The 23,041-nt window shown below is 34.4% G+C and overlaps 2 protein-coding genes across 2 annotated transcripts; both read left to right on the top strand.

The window, feature by feature from the left end:
• Positions 1 to 8,935: 8,935 nt before the first annotated feature.
• Positions 8,936 to 10,330, top strand: LOC131065349 (putative UDP-rhamnose:rhamnosyltransferase 1). The gene has a single exon (XM_057999840.2). It carries the CDS (start codon positions 8,936 to 8,938, stop codon positions 10,328 to 10,330), a length of 1,395 nt encoding a protein of 464 aa, XP_057855823.2.
• A 6,659-nt stretch (positions 10,331 to 16,989) lies between these two features.
• Positions 16,990 to 17,526, top strand: LOC131041068 (UDP-glycosyltransferase 79B30-like). The gene has a single exon (XM_057974044.2). It carries the CDS (start codon positions 16,990 to 16,992, stop codon positions 17,524 to 17,526), a length of 537 nt encoding a protein of 178 aa, XP_057830027.2.
• Positions 17,527 to 23,041: the final 5,515 nt, after the last annotated feature.

Genomic DNA, 23,041 nt, shown 5'->3' with positions numbered 1-23,041 from the left:
ATTTAGTTATTTCTTATTATGTTGAGTATGAGTAAATTTTGGCTTCCTTGGCTATGGTCGCTATTTTGTACTAACTATTGTCATTTAGTGTGTTTTGAGAATGGACTTCAAGTAATCATGAGGGTGGAAACAATATTCAAGTGTAAGGGGGTATGCGACCTTGACCAAGGGATGAAAGTACCGGGAAAGTACAAGTGACTCATGTGTAGATCAATGTATCATTCACCTATTAATTCCTAGTAACATTCTCAAATAAAAAAGCAAAGACCTATGTTGAGTGCATATATACATTTTATGTTGCCATGATATAAGTAAGATATCAAACATTTAACTTAGATTGATTTGCAATTTCATTCATAAATATTAGATCTTCCTTGCAATTTCATTCTTGGTATCTCTATCAATCATGTTGATAAATGAAAATCCTAAATCTCTCTCATTGATGCATGGACATATAGAACATTGTTGTTTCTACCCAGAGGATTGTAGGAATTGCTTTCAAAAGCTATCAAAAAATTGTTAAACCTTAATAGTCCAAGAATCTCTAAATTCATTGGTGAGAGGCCTTCTCAAGTGAAAACTTTTAGTGAAGGTTGTGTAACATTATTTTGAGAATGTATGGCAGTGCATGAAGGTTGTATAATAGTGTTGGGAAAATTATAATAATGTTAGAAGGCGATGACTTATGATTCTGTAGTGAGCAGTATTCTATAAGATCGTAGTGGGTAGTTTAAATGATAATCATTATAGTCAACAATGTTTATTATAGTCTATAATGACTAGTAACTAGAAAGTAGTGTTACATACGAAAAATAAATGATAGCAAATAGTCAAGTGTCAAATGATAGTGAGATCAAGTGTTAAAAGACTTAATATAGCCTATTTTAGATGCTATAAGTATCTAGAAACCTCTAATAAGGTTATGAAGATATTAAACATGCTTGGGGTAGAGTTTTTGGGTACTAGTGTATTACAAAGTTTAGAAAGGGTTTTCTTTCATTTCTTGAAACCCTAGACCCATGATAGTCATAAAATATGACATACCCATAAAGGAACGATGAGGGTCCCTAAGTGCATGTAAAAGGGGGACAAATTTGTTGTTAAGGAGAGATAAGCTCATGGTTGTTAGTGTTAAAATTCTACCATTGAAAATTGATTCCAAAGCTAGGTACAATTAATCATACTTGTCTTCATACTTGTGAAGGATGAAGATGTGAATCTAAATAAAGTGGAAAATATGCAATGCAAGATCCAAATTCACATTCACACTCGTCCAATAAAGCCTAAGACCTATGCATAAAATCAAATGATAAACATTAATACCATAGCAAAGACCATAGATTTCTCAATTGTTTCTTGATGTTTTCTTGAATGCTTGAAATGTGGGTTGCTCTTCAAACTAGCATAACCATGTTAACATGATGCAGAGGTAGGGGGTAATTCACAATGACAAACTCAACATACGCAACAACTCACTAGGGCATACTTACTAGTCTCCATCCTAAACTGCTAAAAGTTTGAGCCCTCACACATAGGTTTGGAAATCCCTTGGACCTTGGATATCACCTTGGACATGTTAATTACATTGTTTTGATAACATGAGACAATGCCACAAAATCAACTTTGTAATCTCAAAGTTCTCACTTGCTCTTACTTGACACAAATCAATCCCTAGCAAACTATACTGCCCATTTGATGGACAAAAGACACCACAAAATATTTCCTAAAGCCCTAAAATCCTTAGGATTTGTTAGGAGAAAATTTAAAAAGTTTGATACACCCTTTATACTGGTCTCTGAATAATAAAATACTTTTATGTGAACCCCATTTGCAACATATTGATGATTGACAACAATGACTATGACAACCAAGTCACTTAGGACAAGGAAAGATATGATTTGTTTCCACTTATTAGGGCCTCCAAACTCCTTTAAAAATTCCCAAGGATCACTACAACCCTATCTCATATGTGCACCACATAATAAGATTATTCATTTCATCATACTCCCAAAATCTCAGTCTTCATTTGTTCACTAGGACAACCACACACTATCTAGGGACAATCATAAAGTTCTTGATGATTTTCCCTACCCAAGGGCCACAATAGCTTGTAAAGGGTTTGCACTAACCCTTTTCACCCCTCACTACCTTCCTCCAAACACCAAGTGGGTCTATCTTACACTTACAACTTCAAATCTGCCCTCGATTCTGCACTAGGTCTGATACATGACCAATATCATACCAATAGTCACCATTTGCATGTGCCAATGAATCTTGGAGACCTAAAAAGCATGAAAAAATGAAAGATAATACCAATATACATGTTCCCACCCATTGGGGTGACTTTTCACTAGTAGGGATATGATTTATACATTTATTTTTATGACTGGATACCCTAACAAGGGTTTATGACAGTTTTTAGAAAAACTATGATAACTTGCTCAAATCAAAATTAAATTAAATCAAACCATAGGAAAAATTTCATGGATTCATTTTTATCTCATTCCCAATAGGTTTAGAATACCAAAAAAAAGAATTTCACAACAAAAAAATGATGGAAAACAGAGTGTAACATTCTGAAAAACAGTGAAAATTGCAGAAAATCTCCAAATTTTATTGACTTTTCCTTCAATACCTCCAATAACCAATCCTATGGTCGATGAAACAAGGATATTTATGTGTCTCATTAACCCAACAACGTCCATAACCAATATTTGAGTATTAACTAACATTGAACAAAAATAACACACTTTTTACAACTTTGCAACAAAAGTTGCCTTGACAAATTTACGGTGATCTCTTGATGACCACACCACAATTAGGACAATGATCTCAAACACACTTTTTATCATTCTCTTGGTGATTGTGCCCAATTGAGTATGTCTTTCTTATGTATTAAAATGGAATTTTGAATCTTTCCACCGATGATGTATTTGAGATGTCTTTCATTTACATATGGCATGAGCTTAGTCATAGAGTGAAACTAGGGAGTGGCTCCCACTCGTGTCCCTCATCCATCAGCATACTTGGTATTCTTGGCATTCATGTCTGGGGAGTTTTGTAATCAAGTGATAACATAACAATAGACTTGGGTTAAAACAAATAACAAGAAAATTGGTTCGTTGAGAATGCCTTGAGGGCTATCAGAACACCAAGGGTGTTTTGGGAAGACATGCTCACATATGGAGCATTGGGACTTGTGTGAAGAGGCATTCCCGCTCACACAAGGATTATGTGATCATTATTCTCATTCACATGAGAGAATTCTTGGTTCCATATGGTCCATTCCCATGTAGCACATATGATGAAAGGCATGCCTGTACATGAAGTGTTGGGACTTGTGCAAATAGACATACCCACTCATGTAGCATAGGGATTGTGTGATTGTCGTTCTTGTCCGTATGAGAGAATTCTTGGTTCCATATGGTGTGTCCCCATGAGCACATACAATGAAAGGAAAGCCCGCACATGGAGGGTTGGGACTTGTGTGAAGAGACATATGATGACACTTCCTCCGCTGCACTCTAGAATCTAATGCCTTGTGTAGTTTTAAAGTAGTGACCCTATGTGGATTCATGACTTGGTATCATCCTTCTCTATTGATGTTGCACTGTATTGTTCCATTACTTGCGTCATCTATGCATCGTGTATGACATGTGTGAGCCTATCATCCCCCTTGTATACTTTGATTCACTATTTGGAGCTATCTCCACAAGCACGATGGGGTGGACCTAAGGGTTCCACGTGGTCGGGTGGACTTAAACAAAAGAAAGGTTGGAACTATTTTATATCAAGTGTTTTGTGGGTGGTCATAATGCATTTATGTTTTCTTTTAAGATGCTAGTAACATTATTTTGAGTACTATCTTTACCTATTGTACTTTGCTATTGGACTCGATCAACCCAATAACCTTGTACATGTGATTTATTTTATTAAAGAGGATATTCATGTAGTCCGAAATGCATAATTATCGTCTTTGAATATATGTTGAATATATAATAATGAGTGACTACTTAGTATGAGATATATATACACTATCTTTACCTATTGTACTTTGCTATTGGACTCGATCAACCCAATAACCTTGTACATGTGATTTATTTTATTAAAGAGGATATTCATGTAGTCTGGAATGCATTATTATCATCTTTGAATATATGTTGAATATATAATAACGAGTGACTACTTAGTATGAGATATATACATGTCATTCAATAGGTATATGTCATGTGTTGACATAGGATGACACTTTATATGAGATTATCAATTTGGGATATATTTATAAGAAATATGTTCATATATAGTAGATAAATTCATTTCATGTATATATATAGTAGATACATTTTGGTAGCTCCCAAGAACAACTAACTTAAATAAGGTAGATAAAGTCATTTCATCTCCCTGATTAGCTTTAAAGGCTCTTATATTTGGGTTAGCTAATTCCCTATCAGCACCATTTTTTATAGGTTTACCAGTACTCAGTGGTTCATATAGTCCTCTTAGGAGTTGGACCATCTCAACCATGGTGCGCTTGATCATATTAGCTTGAAACCAGTGCGCCTCATATTAGCTTCAAACCTATGCCCCCTATTGGTAGCTAATGGGGATAGAATATCATTCGCTGTACATATCAATCAGGTTTGCCTTAAGTCTAGATAATAATATTTTTTTTTGAAAAAAAATAATGTTCGTCAGAATTACGACGAATACTAAGCTTTCCACCGATGATGGAATCATCGGACCAACAACATTCTCGTCGGTGCAAAGTTTCTGGAGTCATCGCAATTCTGACTCAAACTACACAAACATCTGACGAGGATGTTGTATGTTCGATGGAACTTCCTAGTCGGACGATCGTCGATGCATATTAATGGACCGACGACACAACCATCGGACAAACAGCATCACCGTTGGTGCAAAGTTTTAGACTTTTGTCGAGTTTCCGATGCAGTCTAAACAAACATCCGATGAGGATGTTGTATGTCCAACGACGTTTTTGACTGGAAGAGCGATCATGCCCATCGTCGGCAGAGTCTATAGAATTGTCATATTTTGACGGTTAGAGGCATCGTTGACAATTCCAACGACGAGTTTTCGACGGCTACTTTTGTCGGCACTCTGACGAAAAGTAGTCTCAATTCTAACAATCGGCCATCGAAAATTAGCCCCAAATGTACTAGTGACACCCTCCCCCTTCCCTTGTTCCTTGAAGGGACAAACATTATGCAAATCCCCCTCTTGTCATCAAGGACACAAATGTGGTGCTCCTCATGCAATGAATCACCCCTTTGAAAAAAGCTAGCTTGGGATGATAAAAAACTTCTTGCCTCATTGCCTCCAACCTTTGATTATTCCGTTACACTTAATTAATTTGACACGTCCTATGAGTCTTTGGAGGCCTTGTCAAGTGCAGAAATGACAGCTTCAAATGACCAATCAAAAATTAATGAAGGTCCATTCAATCCAAAACTATTTGAAACTCCATTGGAACATTGAAAGGTTCTCTGACATGTAGAATAGATGACTCCAAAAGAACAAGTAATATTTAGCATATGTCCAAAGATAAAAATGTGGACTTCAACCAACCCATATACCTAAAAAAAGAAAAAAAGAAATACACCCTTATTTTCCTTAGTATTCCAAAATCAAAACTAAACTTCTTATAAGAGAAAGAAATATAATTGTACCCAATGCATGCCCTTGTCCTAAATAATGTGTAGGAATCATTTGAAGTGAATACTAGGGCTGTCAAACAGAAATAGATAGGTTACCTTTTACACATACTTGACTTGTATGCTATACCGCTCTTTTCTGGCCTTTCCGTTGTCACATCACATCAACACATACAAACTACAAAGAAGAAATGGATTGTCACTGGTTAGAGTTTCAGTGCATAACTTCTCTCAAATATATTCAGAACAAACTCACACGTTTCTTTATCTTGTGCAACGATCACTAACATGAGAATCACTGCGGCATTTGGACTGGACTTGAGCCGAAATATATCATCTACTTCATTACACTTATTTTTGATCTTTCCATCTCAATTTCTCCAAAACTAAAATCGTTATACTTGTCCGAAAATTTATTTGCCCAACTATCTAAACAAAGCCACGCCATTCTTCTGTCGTATCGAGGCATGAGCCTCCAAATTAACCGCCTCCAAAAAGATTTCAACGCACAATACACGCTATGGCTTCTTCTGCCTCATCGTAGACCAAAAATTGTCCCAAACTAATGCTGCCCATGTTGTTTCAAACGGCGTATCTAAATCTTCCCCAGTCCAACGTAGCACTAGAGTGGCTTTAGTCTTGGTGCATTTTCAGTTTTGCAACATCTCCAATCGATGGCGACTATCCAATTGTTCACTTCCCTGTTGTCTGCATGACTGTGAAATGTTTCAGAATATGAAGCTTAAACAACAATTTAAATGTCTAAATAGTTTACTTCACACTACACAGGCGTACAAAGAGTTTCCTACTTTTTTCATCTTTAATCTACGTTCTATTAAAAAATGCAGAGACAATGTTTCACTACTCTGATGCTATACGAGAGCGCAAAAGAAAAACCACAATAGAAAATGATATTGAATCTAGATGATGAACATTACAATCTAGTTGGCATTTTAAAGCCTTTGATTTTACGTGAATAACCAATAACCAGTAGTTTCATAAATGTTAAATATTATTAATCTAAATTAAACCAAACCTATCTAATTTAACTAAAAACTAATCCAAATGTAATATTCTCCAACATATTAACACCAATAAAAGAGATAATTAGGTGGCCAACACCTAAGAGGTGACCCCAAGGCCCTTTATTTTTATTTCCTTAAAGATAAATGTTGAGGTGTGGGAGAATTTTGAGAGGGGTGGCCAACACTTAAGACTTGACCCCAAGACCCTTTATTTCCTTAAAGAAAAATGTTAAGATGTGCGAGAATTTTGAGAGGGGAGGGCTGACTCTATTCTCTAAAGTAATGAAGGGGAAAGACTATGAGCTTTTATCGCAATTTATGAATAGTTTGAAGGATGGAACGGTGCAAGTAGGGGGTGTTAGAATAGAAGTCTCTCAGGAGCTAATTGAGAAATACATAGGCCTAAGATGTGAGGGGGAGAAGGTTCTACTTTAGATTAAGAATCATGCCTATATGGAGTACATGACATCAAAATGAGTTCAATCAAGAAGATTTGTTGGCACCATGGCATGTTGTGAGCTATCAATTCATCAAATAATATTCTAAAAGGTAAGCTCTCCACTATCCATGATTACCATTTCCTGCTCTTAAATCATCTAAGGTACACACAATTGATTAGTTTTCCTTATTTTGTATTAGTTTTCCTTCCTTTTCTATTTTTTCTTGATTGTTGCTCCTCCACTCAACCCTACCCCTATGTAGAACACGTTACCCTCTCACCAAAACTCCAATGCTCCTTGCATGGAGGGAAATAAAAAAGTATTACCTTTGTTGACAATAACTCATATTCCTCCAGTCAAGGATTTATAGTATCAAGTTATTAAGCGTTGACTTATATTTTTATAATGGCAAGGTTATCTAGTATTAAGTGGTGATACAAGAATACACAATTGATTATATATATTATCAAGCATATATATCTTTAGCAAAATTATTTAAAATATATCTAGAGAACGATACCTCTTCAAATATTTTATACAATTTTATTAAAGATATACATAGTAGTTATTACTTAATCTGAGATGTTCTTATTAGGTAACCCATCTACCATTATGTCTAAATAGTAATAATTACAACAAAACACTTCAATCTAGATTTTGTCATTCAAAGATAAATAAAATGCACATAGAAAGAACAATAGTTTTAATCCAGGATGTTCTTATTAGGTAAGGTATCTATGATTATGTCTAAATAGTAACAATTACAACAAAACATTTCAATCTAGTTTTTGTCAATCAGATAAAAATAAAATGCTCATAGAAAGCACAATGCTTTCCCTTTCTCCTTAAATGAACAATTGAGAATTAAATACTTATACATACAAGGTACTAGTTAATGTGGATTTTGCAGGATTAATTTTTATAAATAGGTAAAAAAGACAAATAGTTATTTTGTTGTACATAGACAAAATTATTTTAAAAAAAATGTTTTAATCAATATCTTAAAAAAATCATTAATAAAATTTAAAAGTCCTAATGGTGAGATGATGTTATGTTGAAAGATTTAAGTTTTTTAGTCATGCATATATGTAGATTTGGTGGGATTTAATTTTTATCCTAATTAAGTAAAAATGACGAGTATAGATGTTAGAACATACATTTGATTATATTTACTATCTATCATGTATATCTGTAATAAATATATAAAATATGTGAAGACAATATTTTTCTCTTCATATATTTTATGTAACTTTATCAAACATATATATGCCAGTAAATTGCTCATTTTAGATATTATTATTAAATAAGTTATCTACCATTCAATTTCAAGTGTAAAAAAAAAGTTTCTAAGATATTATTATTAAATAAGCTATCTGTCATTCACTTTCAAGTAGAACAAAACCTTTCAATTGAATAATTGTCAGTCAAAGATTATTAAAATATTCTTTAAATGATCAGTTGGAAACCAAATATTTTACAACATAACAGAATACTTATCACAACAGAAAACAAAGACATTCCTAATATATTTATTAGAATTTATCACAATAGAAAACAGAGACATACCTAACATATTTATTAATATTTCGTAATCTACATGTTGTTATTAGATAAGCTATCTACCATTCAGTATAAGAGATGCAACGAAACCTTTCAATTCAAGAGCAGTCAGTCCAAAATAAATCACGAGAAACATTAGAGTACCTTTCAATTCATGAGAAACACGAGAGTTTCTCTTTCTCTTTAAATGAGGGATTGGGAACCGATTGATTACAGCAAATAGCCTTAATTGTAAACAATGGCAGATCATCGCCAGCTTCACGTGGTGATGTTGCCTTGGCTTGCACATGGCCATATAACACCCTACCTAGACCTAGCCAAGGGCCTCCTCTCTCATGGCCTCAGAATTTCCTTCCTCTCCACTCCGCTTAACATTGCACGGATAAAAAAGCAGATAGTGCCTGGAATTGAGCTGGTGGAGCTCCCACTGCCATCTGTGGATGGCCTGCCCTCAGGCGTCGAGTCCACCGCAGGTTTATCAGAGATAGGAAGAACAGACTTAGTGCCGCTGCTCGTCCAAGCGATAGATCTTTGCGAGGAGCCCTTAGGAGCTCTCCTGAAACTGCTTTCCCCAAATTTTGTCATACATGATCCGTTATTGTACTGGATTCCTCGGGTTGCCAAGAAAAAGGGCATTCCCACTATAAATCTCATGGTGGTTAACATGGCTGCCATGAGTTTCACAATAGGGCAGCTCAGGCAGGGACTGCCCGAAATCCCAACAGCCGAGGATCTGACTGTACCGCCACCCGGATTTCCCTCATTGGGCGTCCGCCGCCGAATTTTTGAAACCCGGAAGGATCTGCCGTTGTATCAAAACAAGCGGCATAACATTTGTGATGACCTCGCCTTCATGGACCGCCTTTCCCTGTCTGTGGAGGAAAGTTGGGCAACGGCTTGCAATACTTGCCGAGAGTTGGATGGGAAATTTGTGGACTATTTTCAAAGAATCACCGGGCGGTTAATGTTTCCCGTGGGGATTTCCATGCCCAGCCTGCCGCTGCGGCCTGATGCAGACCGTTGCTTGGACTGGCTGGACAAGCAGCCTGCTCATTCTGTGGTGTTTGCGTCCTTCGGCAGTGAATGCGTTTTCACCGCCCAAGAGCTCGGTGCTCTCCTGTTAGGCTTGGACGAATGTAAAATTCCGTTCTTGTGTGTTCTTCTTGGCAATGCGGCAGCTGAGTTACACCAAGGCTTTGAGGATCACACCCATGGCAGAGGACTCGTCATTACAGAGTGGGCGCCTCAGTTGCATATCTTGAACCATCCTTCCACTGGAGCATTTCTTTCACATTGTGGGTGGAATTCTGTAACTGAAGGCCTGAGGTTTGGACAGCCTTTTGTTGCTCTTCCAATCCAGTACGAGCAGGGCATAACTGCAAGACTAATTGCTGAGGATTTGAAGTTAGGAGTGGAGGTGAGAAGAAACGAGGAGGATGGTTCTTTCACTAAGGAGGACGTAGCTAAAGCTGTAAGAGCTGTGATGGTGGAGGAAGAAGGCAAGCGGATCAAATCCAATGTTGAGGAAATTAGTAGGGTGCTGACCAGTAACGATTGCCAAGTCCGTCGAACAAACATCCGCAACTTTGTCTCTGCGCTCAAGGACAAAGCCTCCAGCAAACAAACTGTCTGATAAATATGTCTACGTTTATATCTATATCCATATTTATATTTCTAGGTGTTTGTGTTATTGTATTCCTTTTAGTGCTTTCAAATGGTTTAACTGTTTGTTGGACTATTAAGGTTTACTCTAATAAAGTCACCTTAGTGACTTGCAATTTTTCATTAGTTTATTAATGTTTTTATTGAATAATTAGTTACTTTCTTGTAGGTTGGTTATTCAAGAAGAGAGGTTTTGATAAAGCTATAATGTAATACATTGAAAATCAACTTTCAATAATATCATTGTTATTTTATATTTAAAATTGTGTAAATGTAAATGTTTGTTGATTTTTACAATACTGTTTTATCAAGTAACTTTCATATCACTCAATAATTTCGAAGTCAACAAAATTACTTATTTGATTTGTCATATATAAAAAAATGTTGATATAGGAAGGTTTCATTTTTATTTTTTCTAATGAAAAATAAGTAGAATTTATATTTTTCTTAATTAGTTGTTAGATTTTGTTTGGTTTTTCACTTCATGACAAATCTATTTGCAATTTATACTAAGATAAATTTTGTGTAATGGAACAAAAGGGAACTTGAATATTAAGTTGTTTCTTAGTGTTTTTGTTGTTCCTATGAATCAGGCTCTTTGCATGGAGGGTATGCTACTCATGGGTATGTCTGACCTCTCCTAGATTTTGTTTGGTCTTTCACTTACTGATAAATCTATTTGCAATTTATATTGAGATAAATTTTGTGTAGTGGAACAAAGGGGAACTTGAATATTAAGTTATTTCTTAGTGCTTTTGTTGTAATTTTTAGGAGGAAACATGTTTTAAATTTGGGGATATGTGATGCAGGAGCACCTAGGTCCTAATTTCCTTGTTTTTGCAAATTTTGGCTTATACTGACCTTAGCCAAGTCAGTGGTGAATAAGGACTCCAGGTGGGTCCAAGAGTGAGTATTTTGGCAATGTGGGTTCAGGTGGAGTTCATTTTATCTAGGTTTGCATTTTTGTGTAGTTAGTGTGTTTTGAGTAGTTTTGACCTTTTTGGTTGGTCAAAAGTGTCAAAAATTGACAAAAGCCTTAGAGGGCGTTAAGTAAGCCTTAGACCTATTTAAGATGTCATATGTGATGATTGGGTATAGGTCTCTTAGGTTGGAGAGACCAAAAGTGTCAAAAACACAAAGTTGCAAAAGTTGCAAAAAGTTGTCATGACAACATTTGAAAGTTATCATGACAATTTTTGCCCTAAAGCTAGTTAGCGGTGGATTTAGGGATTGCTCAACACCATGGAAGGACTCCACATGTGGAAAAACTATATAAACCTCCTCCTACACATTTTTCAAGGTTGGTGTACTTGGATTTTGAAAGCAATAATAAAAACAAAAGATTTTGGACTGCACTTTTACATTGTTTTTGTCAATTTTGCATTCTTGTGAAAGCTTAATGGATTGAATCCATGAATCCAATGATGGATTGAGATTCAATAGTGTATTGCAGAGTAGGCTTTTCATTTTCAAGCATTGTAATTAATTTTTACTACTATTGAAGTGATTTGATTCACAAATAGCCAGTTTTGGCTTGTAAATAGTCTTTTCTTTGTAAATATGGTTGCCCCATGAATCCCACACATGCTGCCATTGCGGATAGTTGGGGTATGGTTGGGAACCTTTTGTATAGTGTAAATATGCAGTTTCAAGTGTTGGTTAAGTGTTTGATCATGAATGACACCTCTTCCTAGGCGAGTCTAGGAGCAACCTGGTTAGAGAAGAAGAGGGGAAGAAGTGTTGAATAATGCAGAGGTGAAAGAAAAAGAACCATTTCTGAATTTGGAGGAGTTCATGGAGTTGGGACAGACTTGTATCAATAAGGAGGATCCTTTGAAGATTCCATCTCATAGAAAAACCTCGAATTGCCTACTCACTGCCGGTGTAAGCCCTTGAAAACCCTACAAACCCTCAATTTTAGGGTTCATACCTTGTACGGACATACCAGCCGCCTCAAACCACAAAATTCCATTGGGCATGGGTATATCATTGAGGGAAAGCAAAACTTGTTTGGGGAAAATTTGATTCCTTTTCCTCCAAGCCCAAAAAAACCGGTCTAGGAGGCCTAATTAGCCCTAAATCCTTGTAGCCCTTTTCCGGGCAAGATTGTGAAACCGGTAGGAAATCTTAAGATTGCAACCTACCAAAGGACTCCATATGCATAAAAAATATGTTAAAAGACCCTAATACACCTCTGCAACATCTCATGTCAATTGGGGGTCAATATGACAAGTTGAGGCTAAGAGGCTAAAATTGAGCACTAGAGAAGTACAGTGAATTGATAGGGTTCCTAACCAAAACACCTAAAGCAAACACCCTAGAAGGGACAAGAACCAAGCCCTAGAAGAGAGTGAGAGGGACTTAGAGGCCCAGAGAGAAACTAGGTTTGGTGAGTTGGTGGAATTGAGCAACATTAACTAAGGAAGTGTTGAGCAGGTTAGATAAACCACATCAATATGTAGCAAGAATTATTTTTGCATGGAGGTGTCAAAAAAGATGTCAAAATTCATCAAATAATTTTTTTTGTTAAAATCATAAGAAATATTGACCTTTTATTATTCTTTGGCGAATACTTGTGATTTATTCCAAAACCCTACTTTTACAACTAGTTCCTACATGTACAAATACAAATTCTACTAGTAGAGCCTTGAAAATCCATTAGAGAATTCAATTTTCAAGTTAGAAAAGTAGATATACTAATCGCTATTTGCATAACTTAGATCTAAAATGAAGTTGGGGCTTTAGATGATAGTATAATATAAAAAAATTCATACTTTTCCAATTTTCTTGATTTGAATTATGGTGTTCATAACAGCATAATTAATTCATTGATTATTTTAATAAATTTCTTGAAGAGTCTTGGGCTTTGGAGGAGGACTAAATTCTTCAACTATATTGGAAGTTGTCTTAGAAATTTCATTAGTTTCTAGGATTCATCATTATCTATGTCCACTTCTCTAAAAGGTAATCTCAATGTTAACTAGTAGTTCAGCACAATTTCTTATCTTATATCACTTCAAAATAATGAACATTAAGGCTCATTAGTCAAATATAATATATTACAAGTTTAAGATTCCAATAAAATATAACACAATGCTAATATTTTTTGTCTCTTCTGGATTAGTAGCTAAATTTTGTCTTCTTGTACCTCCTAAGGCATAAATTATTTGTATCCATCATTATATTTTAATATCCATTTTACATAGTCTTATTATAGAATATTTTCATCATATGGTGTACACATGTGGATCTAATTATAATAAACACAACGGGGTTGACTAAAGTAGACTGCCCATTAACATTTTTATTTTTTAAATTTTTCTTTAAATTAATTTTATTTGTGAGAAAATTATTCAAGATTGTAATGTCATTTGAACAAATAGTTGATATAATATAAAAATTTCCTAACAAACCCAGATAAATTGAATCGATTTCTCTCTAGTGTATATGCCCTAGATAAACACGCCATTTCTACCTATTTGGCATTTATATCCAAGATATGACATTAGTTCATGTGCTCTAATGACTTTGTCTAGTCACTTTCTCCACATTTTCTTGATTACTTTTTATTTTAAATCAAGGCTTATCAATTACATTTTAAGACTATAGGTTATTCAAAACCTCAAATAGGCCTTATAGTCCTAGAATTATGTCAAAGAAGGTACATCAACCTATGCTGATTTTAGTAATCAATGTATGTTGAAAATTTTATTTGGAACTAATTACATGTTGATTAAATGTGGTTTGATCTATTGATCCTTTAGATTTGTGTGTAGTGTCATGTCTTGGGAAATCCATACTAGTAGTATGAATGGAATAATCTATAGTAGATTATTCTTTAGTTATTTCTTCATAGGCTTCTTGTCATTATGATGTATAGTCATAGCATGACCATCCTAATCTTGTTCTTCGCTGATAGATTCATCTTTCTTTAGAAGATTTACTAGCCTCTCAAATATGGGGGTCATCTCAATGACATTCAAAGTTCTTACAAAGACCTTGTATCTAGATGGTAGTGCCCATAGAACAATTGGCACCAAAACTGCATCATCAGTTTTTTCTCGTCATTCTTGTAAGGAAGCTCTCAACTCTACAATCCCTTTGAGAAAGGATTCTAATTGTTCGCCATTCTTCATCTTCAAACTGTGTAGCTGGCTTTGCAATTTTAAGATCTGATTCTGATTCTTCACCTCATACACCATTTGGAGCTTGTCCCACACATCTTTGGTTGTGGATGAATCGTGGATAAAGGGCTCGACATCATTAGACACACTGAACAAAACAATCAATTTTGCCTTTCTATCAGCTTGATCAAATTTCTTCTGCTCATCGACATGTCTTATGATGCGTTGTGGTGCCACTGACCACATCCCAAACACTGAATTTTGTTTTCAAGTCTGAGATGGCTAAATAAATCCACCATGCGCGTGTGCTGCCAATGGAAAATATCTAAGAATAAATTAGGACCAAAGTGCTTGTTCCTTCGCCAGCGAGTCATGGCAATAATCGGTTTGGTAGCTTGCGCTAACCAGAGCGGCCAGGGCTTGATTCCTCCCACGCTGCTGTTGGCAGAACCCTAATTACAAGGGAATGAGAACTGTACATTGCATCTTTCAAATGATCCAACGATGCCACTTATCAATGAAGAAGCCACCACAAACTGGACTCGCTAGCAGGATTTGAATCGCAATATACAGTGGCTCTCTCAATCTCCAAATAAATGACCGATTAGGATCCAGATGTGCGTAGTGGCTAGCTAGGCTGGCATGGTGGGCACAACAGTCGTGGGTCTCGGGTCTAGGGTTCTTTTTAACTCCTCGCAATGATGATGAAACAAGAAACTAAAACGATGTCGTCTAAATATATCAATCATATCTAGAACTCTATGCACAGTAAATTAGAAGTGCATCCTTCTCTCTACCATCAATGCCAATATTCTCTCGCTGAGCAAAAACTGATACGGAGAAAAAATAAATAGTAATGTTGAAGGATCTAAACAATGCTAGCTCTGATACCATATCACAGAATTACTGAATAGTATTATTCTCCAATGCATTCTCCCGTGGAGTGTGCAAATATATAGAAAGAATACAAGCAACCGTGTGCTCTAAAATAGTAGTTACGGGTATAACCAAATATAAATAGTGGTCTAAATGAACTAACAAACTATAACAAATCAAACAAATATCAATAACAACAGACCATATGGGTAATGATGGAATATACCAACAATAAATTTATAAGTGAAGATGTTTGAATTTAGAGTAAAACCATATTGATTATCTAGCATATATATCTTTAATAAAATTATATTAAATATATGGAAATAATATTTTTCTCTTGATACATTTTATGTTACTTTATTGAAGAGATATATACTAGTAATCTGCTAATCTAAGATGTTATTATCATTTATCCACCATTTAGTTTCAAGTACAACAAAACCTTCCAATCCAATAGCTTTGGTCAAAGTTTATTAAAATACTCATGAAAAATACTAGAGTTTGTTCTTAAATGATTGGTTGAAAACCGAATGCTTCACAAGATAATAGAATAGTTATCACAACAGAAAACAAAGACATTGTTGATATGTTTATTAATATTTATTAATCTGAGATGTTATTAGATAACTTATCTAGCATCCAGTCTAAGAGATACTAAAAAGCATTTCAATTGAATAGCAGTCAGTGAAACATGAGAAACACGAAGGTTTCTCTTTCTTCTTAGATGAAGGATTGGAAAAGTCAAAAAATATTGAAAAGCTTTACTTTTTATACATATGTTAAAAAAACATGATTTGTTGTGTTGTATTCAAACAAGACACATTAATGATTATTATAATGTTATTATCATGTAAGCTATCTACTATTCAATTTCAAGTACATTGAAACCTTTCAATTGAATAGCTGTCGGTCAAAGGTTATTAAAATACTCAAAAAAACTCGAGTTTCTTTTTCTCCTTAAATAATTGATTAAAAACTAAATGCTTCAGAACATAAGAGAATACTGATAGCAACAGAAAAAAAAAACAAAAAACAGCATTACTGATATGTAATTTATTAATTTATTAATCTAAGATGTTATTATACAACCTATCTACTATTCGACCTAAGAAATACAAAAAAACGTTTCGATTGAATAACAATCAGTCAAAAATTACTCATGAGAAACACGAGGGTTTCTCTTTCTCCTTAAACGAAGGATTGTAAACCAATTGATTGCCGTGAACAGTTTTAATCGTAGACAATGGCAGATGATAGTCAACTTCAATGTTCCCTTGGTTTGCACAAGGCCATATAACACCCTTTCTAGACCTAGCCAAGAGCCTCCTCACTTCTGGCCTCAAAATTTCATTCGTCTCAACTCTGATTAACATTGCACGGATTTAAAAGAAGATAGTGCCTCGAATTGAGCTAGTGGAGCTCCAATTGCCACCTGTGCACGGTATACCTACAGGTGTTTGAGTCCATGACAAGTTTATCCGAGATAGGAAGAATAGACTTAGTGCCGCTTCTCTTCCAAGCGTTAGATCTTCGCGAGTAGTCTTTTGGACTGCTGCTGAAACTCCTTTCCCCAGATTTTGTCATATTTGATGCGACACTGTGCTGGACTCCTCGGGTTGCCGAAAAAATGGGCATTCCCACCATAAATTTCATAGTAGTTGGCATGGCGGCCATGAGTTTTGCAATACGACACAACAGGCAACGACTGCCCGATATTCCAATGGCCGAGGATCTAACTATACCGCTACCCGGATTCCCCTCATTGGTTGTCCGCTTTCGAACCTTTGAAGCTCGGAAGGAAAGTAAGGGCCTCACCTTCACAAACCGCCTTTCTATCTCTGTGGAGGAAAGCTGGGCAATGCTTAGCAATACTTGCCGAGAGTTGGAAGGCAAATTTGTGGACTATTTTGAAAGAAGCACCGAGCGGTTCATGTTTCCCGTGGGGATTTCCATGCCCAGCCTGCCACCTCGGCCTGATGCAGACCGTTGCTTGGCCTGGCTGGACAGGCAACCCGATTGTTTTGTTGTGTTTGCGTGTTTCGGCAGTGAATGCCCTCTCACCACCCAAGATCTCGCTACTCTCCTGTTGGGGTTGGAGGAAAGTGAAATTTCATTCCTGTGTGGTCTTTTTGGCCACGCGGGGGCTGAGTTGCAGAGTGTCTAAGGTTCGCACCCATGGCAGAAGACTCGTGGTTGCAGAGTAGGTGCCTCAATTGCACATTTTAAACCATCCTTCCACTAGAGCTTTTCTTTCACATTGTGGGTGGAATTTTGTGACAGAAGGCCTGAGATCTGGATTGCCAATTGTTGCTCTTCTAATCCAGTTCGACTAGCCTTTAGTTGCTAGGCTAATTACTGACGAATTGAAGATGGGAGTGGAAGTTAAAAGAAACGAGGAGGATGGTTCTTTCACTAAGGAGGATGGTTCTTTCACTAAGGAGGACGTAGCTAAATCTGTTAGAGCTCTGATGGTGGAGGAAGAAGCCAAATGGATTAAATCCAATGTCGAGGAAATTAGTAGGGTGCTGACCAGTAACGATTGCCAAGTCCGTCAACAAACATCAGCAACTTTGTCTCTGCGCTCAAAGAGAAAGCCTTCAGCAAACAAACTGTTTGATAAATATGTCTACGTTTATATCTATATCCATATTTATATCTCTATTGAATGTTGTCAAGGTTGCTAGTTTTCACATGTTTTAGTTTCTTTTAAAGGGAAGAAAATAGATGTTTCCCTTATTGTATTCTTTTCAGTCTGTTTGAAATAGTAGAACTATTTCGTTGGACTATTAAAGTTTACATTAAGAAGACTTTCTTAATGACTTGTAATTTTTAAGTAGTTTAATATTGTTGTTATTAAATAATTTGTTATTTTGTTGTAGGTTGATTGTTCAGAAGTTATAATGGATAGGCTTTATAAAAGCTATAATGTAATACATTGAAAATCAACTCTCAATAATATTATCATTATTTTATATTAAAGACTATGTAAATGTATATTTTTTTGATTTTTCTAATATTGTTTCTCCAAACGGCTTTTATACCACTCAATAGTTCTAATAGCTATTGTCAACAAAATTGCTAAAAGACCAGCCTAATTTAATAAAATATATATTTTGTATATGTATTTAGGAGTGTCTTTACATTTATTTAATATATATTGTCACATGTCATACTCTTTTGAAAATCACAATCATGTCTAAAATAGACAACTATTGTATAATGTTGTTATGAAATTATGTATCTTCAAATAGTGCAATGAATTGCTGCTCTAGTGTTGGAATCCTCTATTATGCTTAATAGAAAAATATTAAAATAAACATTTTTTTACCAAATGAACATTTATTATAGGTACCATATCATAAGCTGTCATAATTTATTATTCTATGTCTTTAGTAGAGATAGTCATGTTTTCAATGTGAAATATTTGCTTATTTGATTTGTCACATATAAATAAATGTTGATATGGGGAGGTTTTATTTTTTAACTTTTTTAAAATGGAAAATAGGTAGAATTAAGAGATTTCTTAATTAATTGCTAAATTTTGTTTGGTTTTTCAATTGTTGGCAAATGTATTTGCAATTTGTATAAAATATGTCATAAATTATGTAACAAAACAAAGGGAAACTTGCATATTAAGTTTTTTCTAGTTTTTTTTGTTGTAATTTATAGGAGGAAAAGTCTTCTACACTTTGGGATATGTAGCAAGAATTAATTTTGCATGGAGGTGCCAAATAAAGATGTCAAAATGCATCAAATTAAATTTGTGGTTAAAATCATAAGAAATATTGATCTTTTATTATACTTTGGCATATACTTGTGCTTTATTTTGAAATCCTAATTTTACCACTAGTTTCTACATATACAAATACAAATTCTACTAATACAGGCTTGAAAATCCTTGTAAATTTCAACTTTCAAATTTAAAAAATAGATGTTTTAATTCCTATTTGCATAATTCAAATATAAAATGAACTTGGGGCTTTATATGATAGTGTAACATCAAAATTTCATACCCTTTAAATTTTCTTGGTTTGAATTATGGTGTTCATAAGAGCATAATTAATTCATTGATTCTTTTAATAATTTTCTTGAAGACTCTTGGGTTTTGGAGGAGGGATAAGTTCTTCAAAGGCATCTTAGGATTCATCATTATCTATGTCCACTTGTATATTATGGGAGGATTTTGTCATATCCTCAAACCCTTCATTAAACTAGAAATCCCTAGTTTGTAACACATTCTCTAGAATAAGATCGTACAAGCTATACCATTTTTAGTGTATAAACATCTAAGTTCAGGAGCAATCCTACATCAACAAAAAATAACTCCATTTTTTCTTTTAGTTCAATTTAGTTTCATTGTGCTTTTGTTGGTTCCTATAGTTTCTTGGGACAATTTATAAACTCAAACTACTTAGAATTTTTTCGGTTATAAACATCAACAAATTTGGGACGTTTCATAACCTGTTTTGGAATCTGAAGAGGGTTTCACAAACACATTTTATTTTGACACATTAAAAAAAATAGAAGATGGCATAACCGATGTTGACTTGTAAAGAGGTTTTCACAACCTTGTTGACTTTTGACAAGGTTGTCACAACCTTATTAGATATTGATAGCACTTTTATAGCCACTTGAATTTTTTAAATAAATTCTTATGTGATTTTATTTTAACTTCTATAACTTGTATAAATTATGAATGAAATTGTCTCTATTTTATTTTAGAAAGAATGTTTCTTGGAAAGTGGTGTTAGATTTAAATTATTGCTTCAAAATTAGTTATTGGCCTTCAACAAGGTTGTCATAACCTTAGCAATAGCCAAAGCATCATTCAAAACCTCTTTATTGAAAATTTTTCTACAACACAGGGTTAGAGTTCTGCAATGCTTTCAAAACCATCATCAACCATTGGAATGGTAGTCACAAACTTGTTGGCACACAAAGAATTTTTATAATCTCTAAAGAAAGGAAAAAAAGGATTCTTTCAATAGTGTCATAAGTGGAATCATTGGAAAGGAGAAGATAAAAAATACTGACAAAAAAGGTTTGGTGATTTGTGTTGGTTCATAAACCTATATTGACTTTTGACAATGTTGTCACAACCCCATTTTATTCCCGTGAGTCTATTGCAGCCATTGTGTTAATCAAAGGAAGACTTCATGATATTGAGAGATGAAAAAGTAGAGTTTATGAACATCCAAAGTTGTTTTCCGAAGGAATTTTGGAATGTTCAAATTTTTTCTCGGTTTCAAATCCATTGGTAGATGTTTACAAGTTTTTGAGAACCTTTCAAACTTTTAACAAGATATTAAATAAATCTGAATTCCTAAAACTTAAAAGATATTTTAAGCTACATCATGATGTTTTTATTAAAGGAATCAATTATAGCAACTAATTTTTCTTATATAATCTACTGTAAACAATATATAAGGGAAGATAAACATTTTCCTGAAAAAATGGTTGGATTATGGATAAAGACTAAAATAAGTTAATCGAAAGATTCTATGTTGATGAATAATTTTGTGTCATACATAAATAATTGTACTCCTCAAAGATAATTTTAAAATTTCTTCTAGATCTGGATATGTTGACTATCAATAATGTTGTATAATCATTTGTTTGGTTAGTTGTTAGATTTGTTTTTCTAATAAGACCACCATTTATAGACGATGTCACTTTTGTTTTATCATTATAGGCAACAAATATGTGGTTAATATTCCTCTCATAAAATTTATTTTCTATAATATCATCATGCATGTAATAAATTATTCACATATATATACTTTTAAATACTTAGCATTTCTACTATTACCACTCCATACTTCTTGACGAGTTATTTTCTCAAAACAAGTTGTAGGAGATCTATTCAAAACATGAAATGATTATTGACAACATCAATGCAAAAAAACAAAGGAATATCCATGGATTATAATATGAATGATTGTTAGAAATTAGGATTTTAGGACACTAATCACTATAAAAATGGATATAAAAGAAATAAATTAAGAATCATAGAAAAATAAAGTTAACACATTACACAAGATATACATAGAGAAAACCCTTTTGGTTGAATAACCCCAATAAAGAACTATTTTATTAAAAGACTTACAAAATATAGTCTATAATAAAATAGACTTGAACTTCTTAAGTCTAGGCTTTCTCACACCTCATGAGATCGCTCTTTTCCACCATTTGACTTTCATGTATGGTTTTGGGCCCTCTCCCACTTTATCTAATTAGAACGAAATAGACTTGAACTTAGGGACACTTCTCCTTACTTCCATGTGGCCAATAGTACCTTTTATGCATAGTGATCTATCTCACTATGTAACTTTGATTAGAAGTCTTCTAGTCTTTAAGCCCTTACAAATTTTGTAGGGACAATAACATTTCCCATCACCTTTTCTTTTCAAGTTAGACCATAATCTAGCAATTGTCTCCTTATTTTGTTCTTTGCTGATATTATTTGACATGGTCTTTCTTCATAGGCAAAAAAATCAGGCTATGGAAAATTCAGTGCAAAAGCTTCACAAAAATTGCAAATCGAACCAAAACCATTTAACTCTTCTTTTTCATCTTAAAACTTTGAACTTAATAGAGAACGTATTTAATGTAGTTGATTGTGTGAATTTTTGAGCATTGTGTCTGCAAATTCTTACTAAAAGTTTGCCTGTTGCAGACTTTCTGAGAGACATTTTTGAGTATTCTAAGCTAATTAGGCAATGAAAAGATGGTTTTACACCTTCCAAGGGTTAGAGAACAAGGTTTACAAAAGTTTCTCATAAGGAGTATGCAACATTGACAACTTTTCCTTTCTTGCTTTCTACAAACACATCTTTAGTATGAAAACCAATTACATTCTAGAACATGAGAACATGTCTATCATTAGAGACACAAGAGAATCACATTAGCTCTGCACAAAAAGGCATTGGCAATTACAAAACAATAAGTTGTTCACTGTCAAGTTAATTATGACTGCATTTTTGCCCTTTCATTGGTTTTTCACTTTGGACCTGCACTTTACACTGTTTAAACTCTTTCCCAAAGGTCTGATTTGTGCTCTTTATTAATGGCCTATCTTTGGATGCTTTTTGTCCTTCATACCTGCTATTTGGAAGAGGAAGATAGCATAAACAACTTCAACAAAAGTGTAAAAATTAGTCATAACTGACTGTGACAACCAACTGGGCGTTACTACTTTGCCTAAAAGATCATTAATTAATCTTGGCAACCTCAAAACCCATGGGCAGGGTCAAAAACCACTCCTTGATCTTGTTTGCAAGCAAATAGAAGGAGGTTTAAAGCTTTACAAACTCCAATGTATGGTGGAGAGTAAGCAAGTGAATGGAAATCAACTCCAAAATAGTGACTCACTAGTATTCTAAATGATCATTCAACTAAAGCTACAAACATTAACATGATGCATTTCTAGCATGTCTACATGAATATCTATGGTTATTGTAATGTATTTCTATCATCATGAGTTTTCTACTTTTTTGGTCAGTTTAGAATAGGATGTGTGTAGATGTATATATGTAACCACAGTTATTATTCTGACACATCAAATAGACCACAGTAGATAAAGTATATATGTAACCACAGTTATTACTTCTGACACATCAAATAGACCTACAATTATAGGTACTAGTTTGGCTAATTTTCCCAATGATATAGAACTATTA

The sequence above is a fragment of the Cryptomeria japonica genome, chromosome 11, assembly GCF_030272615.1.
Source record: "Cryptomeria japonica chromosome 11, Sugi_1.0, whole genome shotgun sequence".
NCBI lineage: Eukaryota > Viridiplantae > Streptophyta > Pinopsida > Cupressales > Cupressaceae > Cryptomeria > Cryptomeria japonica.
This window is presented reverse-complemented; position numbering and strand designations above follow the sequence as displayed.